General features: G+C 31.7%; 1 protein-coding gene across 4 annotated transcripts in view; it reads left to right on the top strand.

Moving 5' to 3' along the window:
* The window catches only part of LOC138131063 (cyclic nucleotide-gated channel rod photoreceptor subunit alpha), an 85,274-nt gene that overhangs the window by 19,180 nt on the left and 43,409 nt on the right, over positions 1-22,685 (top strand). For all 4 annotated transcript variants that reach the window (XM_069047820.1, XM_069047819.1, XM_069047818.1 and 1 more), the window contains exons 3-6: positions 20,100-20,273; positions 20,406-20,742; positions 21,033-21,214; positions 21,474-22,115. In XM_069047820.1, the coding sequence (XP_068903921.1) occupies positions 20,100-20,273; positions 20,406-20,742; positions 21,033-21,214; positions 21,474-22,115 (1,335 nt within the window). The remainder of the gene's footprint in view (positions 1-20,099; positions 20,274-20,405; positions 20,743-21,032; positions 21,215-21,473; positions 22,116-22,685) is intronic.

Here is a 22,685-nt window from a genome sequence, read left to right as displayed (position 1 = left end):
TACGATCAAAAATAAACATAAAACTCTTAATACGTATGGGGTCAAAAACGCTTGGTTTGCGAGAAAATCAACAAAAACGTACAAACAATTACGATCTGAATTCCTTGGATTTTATGGGGTTATCTGTGCATTGAACAGGGGGGCGACATTTTGACAATTTTTGTAAATTGTACAGTGGCGAGCACGGAATTTCGCACACATTGGACATTTCACTGACTTAATTTTATTAAAATGAGATACTGGCGGCAGTTTCGTGACAGTTTAGGTGAAACATCAGTCATGATCACATATATCATGCGTATGCCACCTCATTATTGATTATAATGACAATAAAGCTTAGACTAGATAGTTTTTTTTTAATGACGTACAAATTGGCGTGCGAAATTCCGTGCTCCCCACTGTACATAGCTCCTTTTTATTTTTGTACGTTTCATCAAAAAATTCCACCGGATTCCTTTTGTTGCTGGTAGAACTTTTTAGTCGATTATCTCGCAAACAAGCATTTTTGACCCCATATGAATTAGGAGTTTTATGCTTATTTTTGATCATAGAATCTGCCCTGAAAGTTTGTCGGTCGAAATCGGATACACCCTGTACATTACAGTATGTACCTGTATAAATAAAAAGGCGCAACGGTTTAACAAATGATAATTAAACTTGGACATTTCCTTTTTCTTACAAAATCATCTACGCAAGAATTATGTGACATGTTAAATAATGCTAGTATTACAGTTTTTGACTTAAAATTTGTTGCACTAATTTGTAAAATACTTGAATTTACGAGTACATATCCGAGCAAATCGTGCACAAAACATTTTTGTTGTTTCTGCAGATCAAATCATAAATCAAACTAAATACCTTCAGTATAGTCATTTGTCTCAACTGAAGCTCTCCTCCAGTGAATAATAGAACCAATTTCCTGCAAGGTGTTGCTGCCGCAATAAGCATGACATATCACCAGATTCACTCTTAAGTAATCCACGAAAGTAAAAAGGATTATATTTAAGGGCAACCAAATGTACCTACATAGATTTATTTTGTTGAATTTGAAGTAATTCTATCGTTTGTTTACTTTTTAATATTGTAGTTTTGCATTTATTTGTGTAACTGGAAGTACCTACGAATTTTGTACGTGGCGCATAACGATTGAAATTTTAAATGCCTGCGTTCCACTGTACTGCTTGTATTTTTGTGTCGATGTTGTGTGAATTGGTGTGACAGTGTTGAAGGTTTTGTTTACTTTCCACGTTTTACAGTGATACATGATATATTCTATTGTTTAACGCAGCAAAATATTCTGATAAATCAGTTTTATCGCCAACATATTTTATGCAATGTTTGAGAGATGTCACTTTATTGCAACCCACGCAAATATAAAAGCGTCAAGAGCTTTTACAGAAAATTAAACATTGAAATTGTCATAAACGCAACCGTGGTTATCAAATATACAATGTAGCTTTTATGGAGGAAGAGGTCGCAGCTTTTTGTAATTTTCAGTTATCTGTCGCAGTACGCCGCAGTACATTTTTAGATCGATAAAGCCATTATATGCAACCTGTAGAAATCGTACGGTTTAACACGGTCGATTAAAATTTTGTAAAAGGAAATATGTATGTTCTGGTAACATGTACGAATTTACCTGCACATTATGAATAAAATGTTTGTTGTCTGCATTGTCAAAACCTCGGTCAAAACGTTTAGTGAAACTAAATTGGATATATACTCGTTACAGCATTAAAACCTAAAAGTAAAAAGGATGATTAAAATAAAGAATATTTTTGTAAAACTGTTATTCTTATTTGCAAATATCTACCATATAACTTTTATACATTTGACTTTTAACTTTTAGCACTTTGTTAAAGAAGTGTTCAATATCCGATGAAAAGTTGGGAAACACAAATCACAAAAGAGTTCTTTATAGTCCGTATCTTTTCATTCTAATATCAATAGAGATATCGAAAAGGTATTATTAAAATATTCGCTTCAGCGAACACCTGACATTAACAGCCGCTGGTATTATTCACAACATTCTTTAGTGAAAATACATATTAAAAAGTATTAATGTAAAATGAAAGTGTTCCATATCAACGTAAAATAAAACGAAGGGCAATAAAGTTAACAATGACACTTGACACTTTTATGTGGCAATTTTTTCGCATACATCAATAGAATCCTCACGAACGTTTACAGGACGGTTTTAGAAACAAAAGTTACTAAGTATTAGATCACAATCCTAAATGATGGTATTTTTGCAGGAATTAATGACATTTTTCACAAATTACAATAAATGTGTGTTTAAACGAGGTAATAAATCAAAATTACTTTTTAGTTCTCGTTAATTATTACAAAAACGAATTAGTGATGTAATTACAAAAACAAATTAAACTATGATTAACAAAGGACTGAAAAGGATGCTATTTTTTCTGTATATGTAAATAGATCATAAAGAAGAGTTTTTTCTCTAGTCTTTGAGCAAACTAAAATTTCCCTTTTGTGGATTTTTCTACAATACCTATTACAAGTCATTTATTTAGCATTTGCATGCATGGACAAAATGTAAATAAATCTAAAGCAACATAGTAGCAACCTGAAATAACACTGCTATTTGAAAAGTCACATTTCAAATATGCATAAATAAGCATACTTGCCTAACTATCGTTTGCGGAGAGGAAACAGAAATATTTTCATTGTCGAAGACGATCAGAGATTTCTCTCTGTGAAAATTTAAGGGAATTGAACTGTTTAATTGACGAAAAAACAATTAATTTTTTTCATATCGGATATTGCACTTAATGAACTATTCTTGTTGCTGCATTGTGTAACAATGTGTTTCAATTTAAAGGATCCATTGACTTAGTCAGTTTATGTTGATATTAAAGCTTTTAGTAAACTAATTTCGTGAAAAAATAATTTGTTTCGGTAAGCCGTCCTACACACGTTTGAAAAGTAGTACGATTTGATTTTGGAAGTAATTAAGCTTCGCATCAGTGATGCGTTTGATTTAAATCTTGTTACGTTAAGTTTCCACTAAAAGCTTCGGAATAAAATTGGACGAGGCAAAATTGAAATTCACTCAATGTCATTTTATTTTTAAAAATAAATAGAAGCATTCATGTGACTGACGAATCAATTCGAGTGTGAAATTCTGAAAATACAATTACAGAGTATCTCCGTCTCGAATTTCATCGGCAACGTTGATGTCGCATCAGAAACGACAAATTACGTGAAGAAAAAATCGAAGCGGTAGCTTGTGTTGGTTAGCAACATATTGGTAACCCTTAGGGCCAGTATTATTGCAATTTTATATTCGTACCGCACATAAATTCCAATACCGGCTTATCTATCGTGTATATAATCTGGCGAAATTTGTATCATCCGGAAACGTGTCATTCCGGTAAATCCATTGAGCAAAATAACTTTCTATATTTCATGAACTTGGGAAAGATTCGGTTCAGAAGAGTTCAATCTCTATACATATAACTTCGGCCACGTTAAAATAACCTGAAGTTATAGCACGTAATAACGTTAGCATCCGAATCACGAGTTTCTTGTTTACAATATTTGGTACATTCTACAGAAAGCCACCTCCAACTTCTTATAACGGTCATTCACAAGCTATATAGTTGTGTAGTTAGCTGCTTTTGGAACATGTTTTTAACTAAGCTATTTATTAACGAATTCTGTTTAGTTATGGTGAGATAATATTAAAAATACGACGAATAAAACTGTTGTTCAATAATTTGAAACTTTTTGTTAAATGCTAATGTAAGGATTGAGGATTTAAGTTGATTTTTTACACAGGAATCCTCACAGTCACCATACTGCGCTTGATGGGCATGCGCAGTGTACTATATTTTCTTCAAAAGACCTCCAAAAATCCTCGGAAAAGTTCGAATATCCTAGGAAATCGCCGAAAATAATCAGAAACCCTTAAAAATCCCTAAAAATCCTGGAAAATCCCCTGTACTGCACATCATAAATCCTCTGCGGTTCAGCCGTCAGGTATTTCTTTAGATTTCTTACAATGTCCAAAGTAACTATGTATATATGTAGCTGAATCCGGTTTGCTAAGCTTTACGAACATAGAATAAGTACCTAGATAAATTATATAATTAGGTTCATTTTCGACTTAATACAAAAATGCAATTTTGTACTTTTATAAAAGAGTAAGATGAAACAAAATATGTTTTGGAATTTGAAAAATCTTTTGTGTTTATGCCAAAATTTCATTTAAAAATTTAACATTCCTATTATACAATGATATAAAATTTACGCCTAAAGTTACGTAATATTTAGGCAGTTGGTGTTTAAGTACCAACATAACTTCCTGTTTTATGACAGAGGATGAACAATTACTGTTTTATTTCCTGTTTGAATTCAAACAGTGCATCTACCGCTGTTAGACATAAAATATAACTACACGTCTCTGGAATCCTCATTTTATAGTCACCAAAATTCTCATGAAACTGTGTTTCCGATGCAAAATTTTAATTATGTCTTGCACATACATAATTTGTATCTAATTGTGTATTACCAATATACATTAAAACTAATTTAGCGACGGTTAATAATTCTGCAATATTTTGTAAATAAGATATGCATAAAGTATCGTAGCGCAGTGAAATACACATACACATGATATTGTTAAATTCTTAAGCTAATAAGGTGCACGGGTATACAATTTGGTTCAACAATGTTTTTAATGTTTTATTAGGAGAATGCTGCATTCATGTTGAATGTATGTAAATTATACAATGTACTTTCCTAAATTATACAGAGGTTCTGAAAACATTATAAATATATTTCGTTGAAAATATTTGATCAAGTGGAAGATTTACAATGTAATAAAGTGCCCAAATGAATACAATTCTAAGCTATAAAAGTGGTTGAAAGGCGCAACTAACTCTCGGTCATGAAACTCTAATAAAACGGAGTCCGTTTGCACCTGGTGGGACCAATTAATGTGCTTTATATCAGTTTTAGTAGCACCAGCAACTTCTTTTAAATTCAACAAACCATTGACAGCTGACTTTCCAGGGTTTCATCCTCATTACTGTTTGTGTGTATTAGTATCGATAACTTCACAGAGCGTTTCATGTGCAGTTTTAGTTTTAAAAATGCCTCTAGTTTGTAAACACTTCATTATTTGTGCAACATCAAACATATTTTCTTCTAAAGCTGCTGATGATGACGGGAGCTTTGGTGTCTAAACGCGCGTCAATTTTACAAAAAATAGTGTTTGGTGTCGGAGAAATAATAATTAAGTGTTATCATAATGAAGACCAAGTGCTCTATCAAATTTCATCTGTACATAGTTTATAATAAAACAATATTAAAAACTATATACATATTTTGTAAGGCGTTATAATTAATAAAGGAGAAAAGCGGTGAAATATAAATAATATAAATACAAATACTCGTACATATGTCCGTTCAATTATTAGCAGTTTAAATAAAGTTCTAATTTAAACTCATTATTTTATTGTTTTTTAATCGTTATTATGGTATTACGTTAAATTTAAATTGCTTGAGGATATTTTAAAATGCTTAAAATCTGGAATTATTATAATACATTTACATATATTCGAAATCCTTGTGTTGGAAATGTATTTCATTCCAAGATTTGTTTGGTGTTGAGATTTTTTTAAACAAAATTTTATTTTTTAAAAGAAGTGTCAGCTTTTAAGTAATATATCATTTTCTGCGTTTGCTTATGAAAATCTAAAATACACAGATATCTCCGTTCTACAACCTTCTTATAAAAACTTTTTCTGATATTTTATTAATTTTACTCAATTCCCGACGTGGAGAAGCTTTCAACATGATGTAAGATTTTTCAAATAAAGAAAAAGACGTATTTTACAAGTTAAATAAAATTTCAGGATTAAGCATGTTAATATGAATTATGATCAAGTGTAGTAAAAAAATAAATTAACATCGTGTCAGCTAGCAACGCGTCAAGTCGGAAATCCTCCCATTTGATTGGCTGATTCAAATAAAATGTTAAATATCCTCCAATCAGATCGCTTGACATTATGTTAATTTGAACAACGACTTGACATCGCTTTATGCAACCGGGTCTAGGTTTCTCTGTTTGTATTTTATTAACTACACTTATCTATACCGCCTTTCTTAGATGAAGAGAATAGTTGGAATAATTGAAATTATACGAATTTTAAATTATAATTAGATAAGCATACTAGTAAGAACTGTAATTTATAATTTAGAACACGTACACTCGTACTTACTATTATCTTAATTTTAGTATTGCTACTTGTTAATTTTTTTGGGTTACCTTTTTGTTCTTATATTTGTTAATTATAATTTAATCATCAACTTTAATGAGATCCAACAATAAGCATGGAATGTTTTAAATGTTGCCAGGAGTAGGTACTTCACATCATGTTTTGGTGTTAACCACTTCAGAGGTGCGTACCAGTCTACGCTACTATTCTGAAGTGTTTGTAGAGCTGTTGGGTCGTTGTATCAGATAAAGAGACAAAGTGCATCAAGTATTTATTTAATCACGATTTTAATAATTTTTATCTGTGAACAAAATATTAATAGTTATTTACACAATTAGTGGGATAAATTAATATATTTAAGTAGGTACTTAATGGGCAATTATTTTGACCAGAGAGTATAGAAGCAAAAACAGTTTGTTATATTATTCTGTATGAACGTATAACATTAAATTGCATCAAAGCAAAATAATTAATGAACTAAATTTAATTTCTTAAATTTCACAAAAAAAAATTCTATTATTGGCAGCGTGACAGATTCATCAAAAATATGAATTCAATAGAAATTATTATGCATAACCTTCAATAATAAGTATTCTGAATTTAGTAATTAAGTGGACCTTTAGAGTTAATTAATGTATTTTAAGACACAGGAGAAATGAAGAAAAAAATCATCAATTAATACAGTTATTGTTGCTTAAAACATTTGAGTTATAGTGATTTTTTTTGAGATTTTATGCTCAAATACTAATTCTAGGATTTTAACAAAATCGTCAGGTATCTGTTCTAATTCTACAAAATGTTTTGTTTCAAGGAATGTTCCAACTTTACATTTATTTTGATAAGAAAGAAGATACCAAGAATCGATGACAGTCGAATTTATGTAAACCAAAAGCCTAATTTTTATTTGTTTAATTAAAGTTGATAGCGTTCGTTATGAAATTTTATAAAGGCCAATCGTTATGTAACTTTTACACTTAGCAAAACTTCATCAATATAGACCATAATAATAATAACATACTCAATTTGTTTTGTAATCTTAGAACGCCACGTTACTCGGCTATTTGCATCGCATTCTTGTATAAAGTTCCAGATTTCAAGTTTACAGAGAATATTTTCTGCCCCTTTTGATGAATATTTTCTTAATTTTATCACTTATTCGCCTTACTTGAAATTAATCAATCGAGTGAAAATTAACCTTATTTATTTAATTTTTAATTTGAAATTTTATATGTAGGTATGTATTTATAAATAAATAATACATTTAATTTCATCTTATTCTCTGACATTAGGTTCAATTGCTACGTAAATCTTTAACGTTGGAGTTGACGCTGGATCAACACTTCTGTTACCTTTGTGTACCTATTTAATAATTATCGACAAAGTTATTTAATGCTTCCTTCACAATCTGTGACACGTTTGTCTTCATTATTAACGATTTACTAGCTGGAAATGAGATGACTTGAACAATTGAAACTGTTTCTCCTAAAATGAATTTTCCTGAATTAATGTGATGGTGCAGTAGAGTAGAAATTGCACAATGATTGAACACTCTAGGAAGGGGTAATTTGTCCAAGCTAGTCGTTAAATTAGTTTCTCTGGTGTGAGAAGCCAGATTTATATATGATTTTCCCCAATACATTGTAGATACAAATTAATTCTTCCAATTTCCATGGATTCAAAATGAAACCTGATCTTAATCGTCACTACCTAATAATTTTGAAAACATTGCATTTTGATGATATTTGCAGAGAATACTTACTTTTCTATTGCTAATAAATGTGTTCTGACTATCAACTTGAGCTTTAATTTGGCATTTCACTCGATGTAAAATTTTATAAGAATTTCATTAAAATTTTATGACTGTTGCAATCCTGCATTACTACTTCCTTAGCAATAATTTCTAAGAAAAGTTGTGGCTTTGGTCATTAAAAAATATAAGGTTTACATAATACATATGTAATTATAATCTGTATCTATATTTCTTGATTAAAAAAAAAATAAATGCTGGCTTCTTTTTGAAATAAATTTCGTATTTGCAATATTCTTTTCATCAGAATACACATACTAATTTTGTACTTTGATAAAATGAATAATTCGATTTGTATCCAAAATATTATATGTTTTTCTTTATGAATGAAGAAAATCAATACGTAATAAATTAAATTGAATTTAACTTAATTCTGCTATAAAGACGGTCATGTTTAAATTGAAAGAATCTTTATGAGGTGGAACAAACTTTTTTTATTTTGTTATTGATGTTTTGATAACGAGACTAACAAGCAAAATGTACTTTGAATTACTCAACTCTCTTCTTTGTTTTATAAGAAGAGACAATTTTGTCCCAACGAGAAACATTTTTAAGTGTGCTTCTGGTGAAACATTCTTGGCTGAGATGAACTTGCCTCATGATTAATTAAAAACTTCTGTTCCAAATAATTAAAAATATTTACTATACCGTTTCTTCCTTTGATTAATGTACCGTAGGTATATAATTTTTTTATAGTAATCCTGTTATGTTGTTAAATCGATGAATTTATTATTTACGCAAATTTGATTAAAAATTAAGAAGTTTTTGTGTGTTTTGTTAATTGGCAGATATGTCAATACACTGATAATTGTAGTTGTCTAAACTTTCCTGTACGAGGCGCGAAACTGTTTTATGTGTGTGCACCACAACTTCATTATAAAGTAAGAACGTACGATTCTGTGGTTGAGACTGTTGAGAGTTGACTAGAATAGTTTAGACACAGACATTATAAAAAATTATTTCTACAACAGAAACAAGTGTTGACGCTAAAATGTTAATTTGTTAATGTGGAACTAATCGAAATCTATTATTAGCAGACATGGAAGTCTGCAATATTTTAAAAACCTTTCTATGCCAAGAGCAAACTATGTTATGTCTGTGCAAAACAATTTCATTGTGAAATATGTGTGCAGGTAAATATTTCTATTATAAAAAAGGCCATAAGATTTGTTTAAGTTATGTTATTGATGTGGAACTAATCTGTAACTTTTAGACGCCTAGGGATACGTTTCCTTTGCAAGTATTAAAATGCTTTTGCTCAAAACCACTATCAGAAATAAACAGGAACGTCAAGCGGTTAAGGAAATAGAAGAGGATGAATATTAGGCAAGCACATCCGCCTAATAATTAATGGTTAATTCTCGGGTCGACCACCAACGCTATGCAGGATCTTTCTGAGTTTCGGATCTTCAAAGCAATAGACATTGGGATTTAAAATATTATCTAGAAGTAAACTTCCAAAAGAAAACAGTGCGTCTGTTCTCTATTTACATAATTAAGTGTTTTGAAAAAATATAAGATATTTTTCAAATTATTCAGTAATTTTCAATCCAAAAATATTATTATCAACATTTAAACTCTAATCCATTTCAAAAGAAAGTGCTATTTTTTAAATATGTACATTGAGTTATATACGTTCCCTTTTTAATGATCTTTCCGCAACTGTAACGATGGCTATTACTCATGAGTCATGACGATGATTTATCCGAGTGAGTAATAGCCATTACCCGCGAGTAGAATACTATATTTTTTCTACGACTATGAAGAGAAATTGATAAATAAGCTTCATTATTAAACAAACTGACGTTTTACAATTATTACTTTGTATATTTGATACCACTGCATTAAAATTTACGATTGGACTTCATAAACCAGTTGCTATGATATTTGCCGTAAGTTTTGAAATTATTATTTAACGGGCCGTGGGTAATAATACTATACTCTCCAACGAGCGTATAATGATGGCTATTATTCAAGAGAATGAAAATTCCAACACGAGGCGTAGGCGAGTGGTGGAATCGTCCGATTGAATAATAATAGCCATTATACGCGAGTTGAAGACTATACTTTATCCACGACTAGACCAAGAAAAAAATCTTTAACAATTGAATTAAATTTGACTTTTAATATTTGGTAATTAAAATTGTGCCTCATTTAGCGGTTGCTACGCAATGCGCGACTTATTGTTTACAAACGCATCCGATTGGCGATGTGCCGATGATACTCGTAGAATGTAAATACGAGGCATGGATTGGCCGACAACCGTAGGATTTAATATTTTCTATCACTGGGTGTGGAATCGATATAATTCTTTCTGTTATCTAATAAAAAAACACCTTAATAATTACAGTATTATACAACAGAAGTAGAAAAAAATTATTTCTACACCAACGCCGAAAAAAAAAATTGTTTTAATTCCGAAACACCATCCTGCATAACACTTAAGAAACTTTCTTTATGGCGCGTCCAAATTGAAACCATGAAAATTATATACCATGTGAGTGCACCATATTCCAGTCTAGACTAGGTGATAAAACAGTACTTAAGGGATATTTTGTTTAGAAAATTCCTGTATCTGTAATAAATGATTCCATACATTTTGTAAGCTTTATTTATCATGCCGTTAATATGGTTCACAAATCTGGATATAAAATTTCTATACATAACGTATTGTTTAGACTTTACAAGTTAATTTTTAATTTAATTCTTTATAGTACGATTTTTAGTTCGTTTAGTCATAATTATACTTATGTTTCCTTCATAACGCTTCAGCGGACAGCTCAAGCAGAGAACTACATGAAGAAAAATCATTAACTTTATGACATTTCTTAATATGCGCGAGCAAAGCCGCGGGCAAAGACTATTAGTAAATAAAAACTGCTTGAAATTTACTTTAGATACACTTCCGACTGGGTAGTTAAATTTGTAAATTCTTAAAGACCCGTTTTCAAGTTATCGTAAGCAATATTTATCCGTTGTAATCAAAACCGTAGTATTGTATGGGTACCTACAGCGGCAGCTTCTGAAGAGCCTATAGGATTTCTTTTAACTCCCTTAGGTTGAGGCAGTTAATTTCCAAGAATAGGGAAACTCGTTTACGTATTTAAGTGCAGAAAATGTACTTCTCACACGCAATTTACCAACAAAGTAATGCCTTTCTCCTTGGCTTATTTTTACAGGTCATGAAATTATAACAGAGGTAGAGAATTTTGTCTTAATGAGATATAAATTCGTCTATCACCACAAAGTTTTTAATTAAATGACAGGAGCAGCCAATCATAGGAGTATGTAAACGATATATTAGCTAGCCATATAATTGTTGGACCAGTTATCCATAAAATCATTCTATCCTTAAAATTAATTACCACCAATGATGCAGAATTTACAATGCTGGTTGTGCTGGTCGGTTCGCAATTATATTTAATGTATTAATAATTCTGAAAGAAAGCTTAATGAGCTTGGTATTGATATTGGAAATTCATAGATTAACACGTAATTGCGACGTGTTGTATTTTCATGATCATGACAGTATTGTAAATAACTCTTTAGCTATATTACTATTTTTTAAATGAACCAAAAGATAAAAATTGACCAAATACTCTTTTCTCAAGAAATGAGTTGATAAGACCAAGCAATAGATAAAACACAAGACTAGGCTGGAAAAAGTGTCCCTGTCAATCTTAACTTGTTGCAGCATCAGATTTTTTTTTACATAATACGTTCATGACTGAATTTTCGTTACGTTATTTACATTAGAGTATGGTAGGGGTATTTTTCAGCCCCAAAACTAGGTTTCAGGCAGGAGGCAAAGCCGAGTGCCTGATTAGTTTGAACATTTGTATTAGACTTTTCGGCTGACCAAATGTTTTATTTTGCACTTTTGCGGATTTTTATGAAATAACAAATGTCAAATTTTTCGACATACAATAAAATAATTAAAGAAAAAAACGTAAAAATCAATCATGTTTCATCTTAATTCACATTAAATGATTTCTTTTGAAATCTATTTAAGATTATCAAAATTATAATCAAATAGTTAATAACAGAGTGGAAAGACAGAATAATTGCAGCAGAATGATTAACGCACACGAAATAATTCAAAGTAAATAGTTTCAGTTGTTTTGTGCGTCTTTTAAGTTTTGTTTTGATATTGGCCAACGATGTGGGTAGTATAGTGTGTCTTGATTAATATCACTTCTTAGTTCTGACAAGTTTTACTTCTGTCTTACTTTGTGTGAAACGGTTCGAGAATTTAGCATCCCTCTCCAGCGAGACTGTTTTACTCTGATACGGCTATTATGGTGGAGGCGCCAGCCTATACAATAATACAAGTAAATCTTCAAGTTGAGTTTCAAGCACATAGCGAGTTTACATAATTGAAGAGGCGGTACTCAAAGTGCCCACTGGTGAATTTAATTACAATTATATCAGCTTTCCGAAATGTAGACAGAACTGCAATAAATCGCCTCGAAATTCTGCTGCAATTACATAAGTTGATTGGGTGTTTTGTGGACCGCACGAAGGTCATTCTCTTGCCATTTTGCTAATTAATTTCGGATAATTTTTATACAAAAAATATTTGTGTACACAGCTGAATTTAATTTCGAGATAAATATAGTAAGTAATCCTGTAATCTCAACTCAACTAGAACAAAAGGAAGTTAAAATTTATGACAGACTTTTGCAGTCTCGAGTTTGTAAGCACTGTGATGGAAAGAATTGAATTCTTCTCAACTGAAATTAAGTGAGATTCAGGACTCTGTAAAGTAAATATATTTTTAATATCTTGGATCACTGATTATTGAATTATTATTAAATCTTTTTGAACTTCTCCTCAACTGGTTGTAATTCAGTTTCAGAGAACGGAATTGATTCGTTTCTCATTGAATGCGTTACCCTGAAATTATCAAATTCACGATATGTTTAGATTTTAAATAAAATTAATGTTTTAAATATGCGTCTTAAATTTTATATTTATGTTTATTTCAGAGAAAATTTGAATCTCATAAAATTTTGGTGGTAAAGTGTTAAACTGAATAATGGTTTAACGGTCTGATTGATTGTCAAGATGACGCCTGATATAAGCTATTTTTACGAACCCCAGATATTTATCTCATATTTATGCCTCCCATATATGAGGGTAGTTATAAATTATTAGGTTTTATCTTTTCTCTCCAATGTTTACTTCATCAGTTGCTATTAAGGGGATAGTTCAATTCGTTTAGTGGAGAATGAATGTTTATAATCATTTTATTAAAAGCATTAATTAATTAATTCCTAAAAACAAATTTATTGAAATGCAATTTGTGTACAAATTACTTGCACAGTTTCCAAATAGTTAACACTAGTTTCCATTTCATATTGCAATTTACTGCAACGTTTTTAACTATGCAGTGATGAGTACCTACTTACATTCTCGTGAAATCAAGCATTCCTTGAAATTTAATTTTTACGTAATACTTAAACTTCCGAAACTTCTTACGTATATGTACTGTGTATGCAAGGAAAAAGGGGAATCATTCAAAACAAAATTATTCGGTTTTGTGATAAAGTAGCTTGACTTTCAACCCAGCCGAAGCATTTGCGATTTGTTTAGTAATGTTAAGACGTCCGCCGTAAATGGGCCAGAAAAGTGAATTGTATTTTCCCTCAATGTCTTCATCAGAAATTTTAATCATATTTTTACATAACGAAGGAAAGTGTTGATGCGTCAGAGACGTAAAGTAATTGACAGAATAAAATATGAAATATTCAAAGTCAAACTTACAAATTTATTCATGTAAATAGTAAAGTTGAATTTACATACATCGTTCGCGTAACCATCCCTAGGATATGTTAATTGTGGCTCTGAAACTAGATTATACTTTCAACTTGATAGTAGAGACATTTCAGCCGTGAATAAATTTACTTTAAAGAACGAGTGAGTGAAGCGTTCACTTGGAACGTTTCATTTCCCTCCTTTATTATTGTTATTAATAATAAATCAAACCCTGTGATCACCGGTGACCCCTAAATTCAATCGATGTGTTAAGTGATAGTAGACATGTGCTATTCCTCATTAATCCCCAATCCGTATTCCCATCTTCCGCAAGTAGATAGTTCAGTTATATAGATACTCCCTGGTCCGTAATAGATAGTTAGTGGGTACTTAATTATTGTGGTGGTTGGTATTACATATGTGGCAATATGCGTGAACATCGCTCCTTAAATCTCCTTATTATAGAAGTGGAGAGAGCAAAGGCCGAAGGGTTAATGGGCCAGCTAACTGTGCCTCCAACTCTACAACTGAGAAACTCCACTATGGATAATCGAGGGTTTGTGGACTTAAAGTAGATTGCTATTATGAACCGTCTGTGTACTCGATGTCTGTCCCTTTTGTGTTTCTCTCTATATGGCGCGATAAAAATTAGTTTCTGTTTAACATTGCAGTTGGCAAATTTGAATAACTTAACGAGGTTCCCTTCCATTTCACCGTCGTTAATGGTCACTTAATAAATATAAGATATATTAAATGTACCGCGTTACAACCACCAGGATCACAAATATTTCTTTTCAGGTCACTGTGCCATAAATGAGGACAATACTTCCAAAGGAAAAATCTCAATAATAATACAACAAAAACGATATTACATTGAGGGTAGTTTAATTCCGGAAAATACAAAAAGAAAATAAATGATCTAAATGGAAATGCACTTTAGTTAAGTAAACTGGTGGAACGTATTAATGGACCGCTGACTTTTAAAAGTGATCGATATATCGTATTTGAAATTGACAAATTAATGGCTAAAAATAGAATGCATATTTTAAGCTGTTGAAATGTATTTTTCAATAATAATAATGTTGTCCAATTTGTGTGTTTTTAATGAAACGGATTTATTGAATACAGTTTTGTTTTTATTCGGTGCGTTATTAATGTTTCCCCAAAACGGTAGTGAAAAATGTGGAACGTTTCGTCTTTCGTCTGAATCTGGATTAATGCGAAATCCTGAACTTCCGGTTTCCGGTTACTTCGTTGCCAAGTGTTACCATTTTGTTACTTAACCTCCGGAGTGCCGATAATGCGATCATTGCTCTTTCTGAGGTGTTTTCTAGAAAATTACTGTCTTTTAAGAGACATAAAATGTCTCACGTTATAATTAAGCGCTATTTACCGTTACTAAAGAGTGACTGTTTCAGGCTTCACAGAATTGTCTATAACCAGCTACATACATACTTTAAATTTATAATAATTTAAAATAAAAAAATACGAAAAATGTAAGTATGTACATATTATACTATCTAGTAAAATCAAAATGAGTGATAAATAAATTAGATTTTAAAAACATAATTTAATTTTGCTGTATCCGATGTATACCGGGTGTTATGGAAGTCCACGTAATAAATTTAATCACCAATAGAACTCGTTAAAATAAACAAATATTGATCGATTTTTGAATAAAAATCTTTAGAGAAAGCGTCAAAATGTTTGAAACCAATTAGAAGTAATGTTAGTGGAGTAAGTATGGTTCCTATTATAAAAATTGATAAATTTATGTATAATTTGCCACCACTATACAATCAGTAATAATAGATCAATTAGCCAATAGTGTAGTTACAACGCCGAAGGCATGTTTATGTTTTAAGTAATTAGGTATTCCTGATTGAAATCATCAGATATTATTGGAAAATTGAGTTAATTGAATCAAATATGGTGATTTTGGCCAAGTGCGATATGAATATGAAAATTTTGAATTTTTTGATATGTAAAATACCACATAGGTATAAAAAATTTGTCAACAGTTTTTGTTAATAAGATCTTCATTCTTTTAGGTCCTTGTAATTTGAAAATAAGTCGGACATTAATGAACATCCCAGTTCTAAATCAGTGTACCTAAACTTGCAGAATTTCAGCAAGCACCGGAAACCATTAAGCCAAGTCTTAGAGGTCGCAATTAATTGGAAACCAAATCACCGCAACGCAAATTGGTTTTGACTATCAATATTATTCACATGCGATCATTGTTCACTAGAAAATTCTAAGTTCACCTGCTAGTTATTTACGTTAATTATTGCATCTCTAATAGCTAACCTAATAGCTAATACCTAACATTGTAGTCACCCATGAAACAAAGTGTTCTTGGTTTATCAGCTTCTAGTAATTTAAGATTTAATGAATGTTTTCAGAAACGTCATTTGAAAATTTTCGATTTAACGCACTCAAGATTTTTGCATCTTTAGTCTGCCGTACATTTTGAAATATGTGCTTGATTCATGATTTTAGTTTAAAATTTTTCATTAAATTTATAACCGCCATACGGATCATCAAACTAAAATTATTCAAGTTTGTTATCTATTAAGCACACAATGAAGTATCCCTTTGAAGTCTCTCTTCAAAGTAATCGATAATACCTTACATTCAACTCGTAACTTTAATAACACAAATTCTAAATAATATTATATTGAATGAACAGCTTATATTTGACCATTCCGTTCAAATTGGTATGGGGTATGTATAAAACATCCCTCTGTTAGATACACGAATGAATCTCAAGTGATTTGTGAGGTTTTGAAGGACTGTAATATTTTGAAATGTTTAATTAAAACGTCCTGATATCTTTAATTAGACGTTATATGACGTATGAAAATGTTACATTTCCAACTACTTAAATTACTGTAAATTACTGTACCTACTGTGGGCTAACAATAATTTGAAAGTAATAGTTTTATTATAACATTGGCAATTGTCAAATAAAAAGACGATCTACGTTTGGAAAAGAGAGAGAAAACCACAGCCCACTTGACCACAAATTTATTTAAATATTCATTATATGTACCCTGCAACTACAAATCAGCTGAAAATTTGGGTATAAAAGCTCTAAGAGTAAGAATGTCCAGAAAGTGTCAAGAGGAATTATGATAAAAAAAAATTGCTGAATCGATCACTTGTTGAATCTAATTACACTAAGATATATGACGAAATATGCGATCCCTTGGAAGACAAGATACAGATCATGCTCTCGTTATGCCCCCATAATTTATATTTTTATGGAACGGAAAAAAGATATCAGAAATATTTGTCTGAAATATGCAACGTTCGTGAGAGCAATAAAATCCAATGAAAAATTACTCAGCAAGCTAATAAAAATTTGTAAACTCAAAAGACCTATGATTAATAACGGCAGTAAAATATATTGCTGTTTACCTAAATCTGCAAAAGTAATAAAAAACACCGTCAAGAAATGTCGTATTTGAGGGTGCATGATGTATGATAGACGTGTGTGATGACTATTATTTATCACTTCAAGTTCGCAGCCTCGCACACAAGCCAAAGGTTACAATTATTCAGGCTTGACTTGTGACAGTTGTCGCAACTTATCACATCCTATCTATCCTCAGGAGTATTGAAAATCAATGATATACCTCGAAATCAGAAAAATGTCTGTAATACCTTGTCTTATGTCGATATGAATTTTTTTTCTTTGTTAGCTTCTTATTTGATTGACAGCAGATCCTATTGCTATTTATTAACTTTTTCTTCAAAATTTTGGAATGGAAGATTCAAGAGTCATTATTATCATTGGTCATTTAATAACGGTGTTGACTTAAACTCTTGCAACTTTTAATTAAACGTCTGGCAAGTTCTCTTAAAAATGTTAAATACATTAATTGTGGTGGAAGTCCGAAAGCGCTAGGTCGTCTGAGAATAACACTAAAAGCGTCATTTAATAGCTTCAACAGGTAGCAATCAAACAGAGCAGAGCTTTAACTGTAAGGAAGATAAACAGAGACAATTTTTATTTAGTTACACCAAAGTAATTTAACCACGTTGGCATTGTTAGGAACAGGATATAAACTACGAGTATAAGCGTCCTCTTGAAAAGCTTGTTATTATTTTGATAACAAAAAGTGTCAATTGTTGCACATCTACTTCATTATTTGTCATTATCACCAGCCTCTTCTTTTCCTTTACAAAAAAAGGACAATTTATCCGTTCATTAATTTTAAAAATATTTTTGTAAATTTCATTTATGAAAACCAATTTTTTAAAGTTAGGTCTTAATATGTTATCATCATTGTTTTTTCCTAAATTGTTGTTCTGTTTGATCGATTTCAATAAGTTTGAATTACGATTAATTCAATTTAAAAATAAAATTGTGCATGTGTATAATAAATTGTGCATAAAAAGGTACGAAGTCTTGTTTTCAGCAGTTTATCAGTTCCTCTGACAATTAATTTGTTAAGTGTAATGATTCTATTCTGTAAAAATAGCTTAAATTCATTAAATCTTCAAGGGTAATACCACAAGAGACAAGAATGTTTTCATATTTCGGAGTAATTTGAGTGAAATTAATATAATTTGTGAGGAAAAGATAAGAAATTTAATAAATGTAATTAAAAAAATTTCCTTGCATGAAATATGGAAGATTATTTAACAAAACAACTACAATTTTCAAAGAAACGAGAAATATAATAATTTAAGGCTATAAGTTCATTACTATCCGTCGACCAATTAAAACTAAGGCTAGCAGAGCTAAATAAAAAATAGTAAGTATTTTTATTTTATGTGGTTGGCGGATTTGATATAAATTAAACCGCCGAAGCGTCAAGAAACCAATTTTTGTTTATTCTGATTTCATGTTTAAACTTGTATTTGACGTTCTTAATATTCAACAAACTTTGACAGCATTTGACCTCAATAATTAGGTTTTCTTCTAAATAACAATTTACACTACGAAGTAAACGGATAGTGATGATGAGTAATGGCTTTAAATGTAGAATGGCATACAATTTTTTCCACCAATACCAATTCACTTTGGTATGTGGGCAAAATCACTCATAGGTCACTAAGCAACCATTCGCCATGGAGTGAAAAGATTGCTAAATTAAATGTCTTCAGATAGGTTTAATTTTGATTGGCATTTATTGGAAAAATTGAAAATGTCATTGGTTAAGTCATTACAGCGAAATTTCTTTGATACGGCGCAATATGCATCGCAATTGTTTTGCAAAGTCAAAATTCGCGAGTCTATGCTTTTTTTTATTATAAAGACTGAAAAATTTTACGCCGAAAAAAATAAAAGTTACAAAATTCACATGGCGTACGTCTTGTGAATTTTGAGGTTAGAAACATTATTTAAAAATTGCAATAAGGACAATATTGTCGTATAAAATTTACATATTATGTATTTACCTATGCTTTAAGTAATTTTGAAAACAATTGTTTAAATAAAAATCTACTTCCTACGCAAAATTTTGAGCCCATAATCCAGGGTTTATGAAATAGCCTTGATTTAGATTTATTTAACATTAATTCACTGAATTAGTTCCGTTTTTGACGTAGGTGGTAGATAATAAATGTGATTTGCATATATGTCATAATCTATAGATAGTGGGAGTATTGATTCTATTTAAGACTATATTAAACATATTTCGTATTTATTGAAACGGAAATGAATAGGTACATTTTAAAGTTGTCATTTAGGTACTAGATAGTTTAACTGTAATAAGTTTAATAGTAAGCAATAAATCTCGCTCGTTGACAGAGAATTTGACATTGCAGTCTTTGTTTAATTTATTTATCTTGATAATGAATATTTATGTTTGCATTTCTTATATTATTATAATTGATTATATCTCACCCAAATAATGCTGTTTTTATACGATATTCTAATATCATCGTTAATTCAGCTAGTAACAAAATAACTTACTACATAAAAGAAATCGTTCCATCTATGTTAAAAATTGATCAGCTCATTGAGGTGTTTTCTTTTGTTCGGTCATGCAGGCAGCTATTGTAAAATTATAGTTGCCGCCGCCATTATTCTTTGTTTTCTTTTATCGCACGCTTCGTAAACTCTGAACGATAGACAGGTCAGAAAATTTAGCTTAAGAATTTTAGACACTCACAAATGGCCAAGGATTTGTCAAATCTATTTTGTAAATTGTGTTTCCTGACGGGAACATTACAAGCATTTGCGAAATAGGTGTTTGTTTCGATTAATTTTTTTTTTTTTGTTTCATCAAATTTGGTTGCTCAGTGTGGTGTGCTAAGCATTTATTTATTTTCAGGAATAATCACAAGTGGAGGAGGATGCATGGTTGGCGAACGTTTAAGCAGCAGCGGAACGTGTTTGAACGTAAGCTCACCTGTGCAATCGGCGGGTGCCACCACCGCCCCTCACAAGTCCAGCACAGAGAGTGTCCACCGGGTCCTCAAATCTGTCTCACGGCAGAGCCTGTTAGGTAAGTGATTATTCCAAGGTTAACTTATTTAAAATAAACAGGCTACAGAATGATACTTGTGGCAACTATAAGTTTTTCAAATTTTGTTCCACGCCATCGCTAAATCATAATGAAAATATTTCCCACTTTCAGATTTAGTCGGTTGTAAATTAGGAATGTCAAAGAGCCGTCAGCCTCAAAGCTACCATCAACAACGTTACTTTTCATCGTCTCATGATAGCATCTCAACGTCGTACATCAATAGAGCAGCGAATGTTAGTTCGGCCGCGAGTGAATTGGATCTGTCAAGAAAAGCTCGAAGAAAAGACTTGAGAGGTCGGTTGAAATTGCCCACTAGTGTAACCCTAGCCAGTTCCGGGGAAGCGCCGCTTCTTGGTGCTTGGAGGACGGCTCCGGGATCCACAGCTGGAACTAATCCACCCTCCACCAATCATCTCAATTCAACAAGCAGTTGTAACGGAACAGAAAGGTAAGTCTCATCCTCAATTATGCTTTTTTGTTGGCATGCGAACTTTGGAAATATTTTTTTTAAACTGCGGTATAACTGCGGCAATAAATTTCATAAAATCTTCTCGCAGTATTCAGAAGAATCTAAGTGGAATATAACTTTAATGATATCTATAAAATTGTAAGTAACTACCTGGGATTTTGTAGGCTTCCACATTAAATCGCAATTTATAGCTGGCATTGGGGTTGGTGGGATTTTCACTGGTGTGGCAAACTTTGTATTTTGCATTGAGAATGGCTTATCTGTTCCAGCCGGTACGGATTTAGAAGAGGGGAATCGTACAGCTCAAGGTTACGTACAGGGTCAGCAAATTGGTCTTTCGTTTTTGATCCAGCGGGAAGACTGTGTTACTACTGGTCCATGGTCGTATCCTTAGCGTTTCTTTACAATTTTTGGGTCATTATTTACCGCTTTGCCTTTCGAGAAATTGATGGTAAGTTTTACCTTCTTTAATTCATTTTAATTATAAAGAAAGATAAACCGACGACCGTAATGAATATATTTAATACACCCATTTCATAGCTGTATTATGATAGTTGGTTATCCTTAAGATATAAAATAACAGTCAGCCAAACAAATGTATGATATTAAAGTTACATTTTCAGATAATCACTTTTTAAGTTTGTTGCATTTTTTGGTAGAACTTTATGTCCAGGTTTATCAATATTGTAATGAAATATGTTTGTTTTCAGCGAACACTATCCTAGTGTGGTTCTGTCTGGACTACTTCGCAGACTTCCTCTACCTGGTGGATATCATGTTCCATTTTCGAACGGGCTACTTAGAAGACGGAGTGTTGCAAACGGATTCGACGAAGTTGCGACACCATTACATGAATTCCACCACATTCTACATTGACTGTTTGTGCCTGTTGCCTCTAGACTTTCTTTACTTATCCGTGGGTTTCAATTCAATCTTACGTTCGTTCCGTTTAGTCAAAATTTATCGTTTTTGGGCGTTCATGGATCGCACCGAACGTCACACGAATTATCCCAATTTATTTAGATCTACCAGCCTCATCCACTACCTCCTAGTTATATTCCACTGGAACGGCTGTCTGTTCCATATCATATTAAAAAACGACGGCTTTGGCTCTAAAAACTGGGTGTATAGTGACTCCGAAAGTACGGATTATGTGAAAGCGTATTTGCAAAGTTATTATTGGTGTACGTTAGCGCTAACGACTATTGGAGACTTGCCTAGGCCTAGGAACAAAGGAGAGTACCTCTTCGTCATCTTCCAGCTGTTGTTCGGTCTTCTGCTCTTCGCCACAGTATTAGGTCACGTCGCTAACATTGTAACCTCAGTTTCCGCTGCTCGCAAGGAGTTTCAGGGTGAGTACAAGTTTGTTTTCTTGATCCTGCTTGAGGTCACGTGCTTGCCCGTTTCCACAAGGATATCTAGTGCGGTCGAGCGTCACGGCTACAATTGCAACACACAGCGTGATTTCTGTAAGTCTACATTTCGATACACAGAATCCTCATACTGCAGAACACAGCTAAACAGTTCAACACCAACAAATATAGATGTCGGCTTTATTATTTTTTTCACCATTTAATAGTCTTGTGTTCTATTGAAGAAAAAAATTTATGTTAAAGAAAAAAAACATGTCATCTAAATAAATATAATGTGACATTGTATAATAAAAGTGTATTCCATGTACGAGCAGATGTTATAAAAAGAATGTACAATTTCAAAAGATCATGGTTGTAAAATTCACGCACTTGCGCTTTATTTTTGTTTTTTGATTTAAAATTTTAAATTTGTAAGATGTATGGTCTAAAAGGATTTATGAAAAATTACAACAAAAAAATAGGTATGCTTTGACAATCATCTCCAAGGAGACGGAATAAAATGATGCAAAAAAGTACTACTTTCACTACGATTTTTCGTGTAAAAAAGTG

The sequence above is a fragment of the Tenebrio molitor genome, chromosome 5 (assembly GCF_963966145.1).
Source record: "Tenebrio molitor chromosome 5, icTenMoli1.1, whole genome shotgun sequence".
Lineage (NCBI taxonomy): Eukaryota > Metazoa > Arthropoda > Insecta > Coleoptera > Tenebrionidae > Tenebrio > Tenebrio molitor.
The sequence above is the reverse complement of the archived record's forward strand: the minus strand, read 5'-3'. Positions and strand labels throughout refer to the sequence as shown.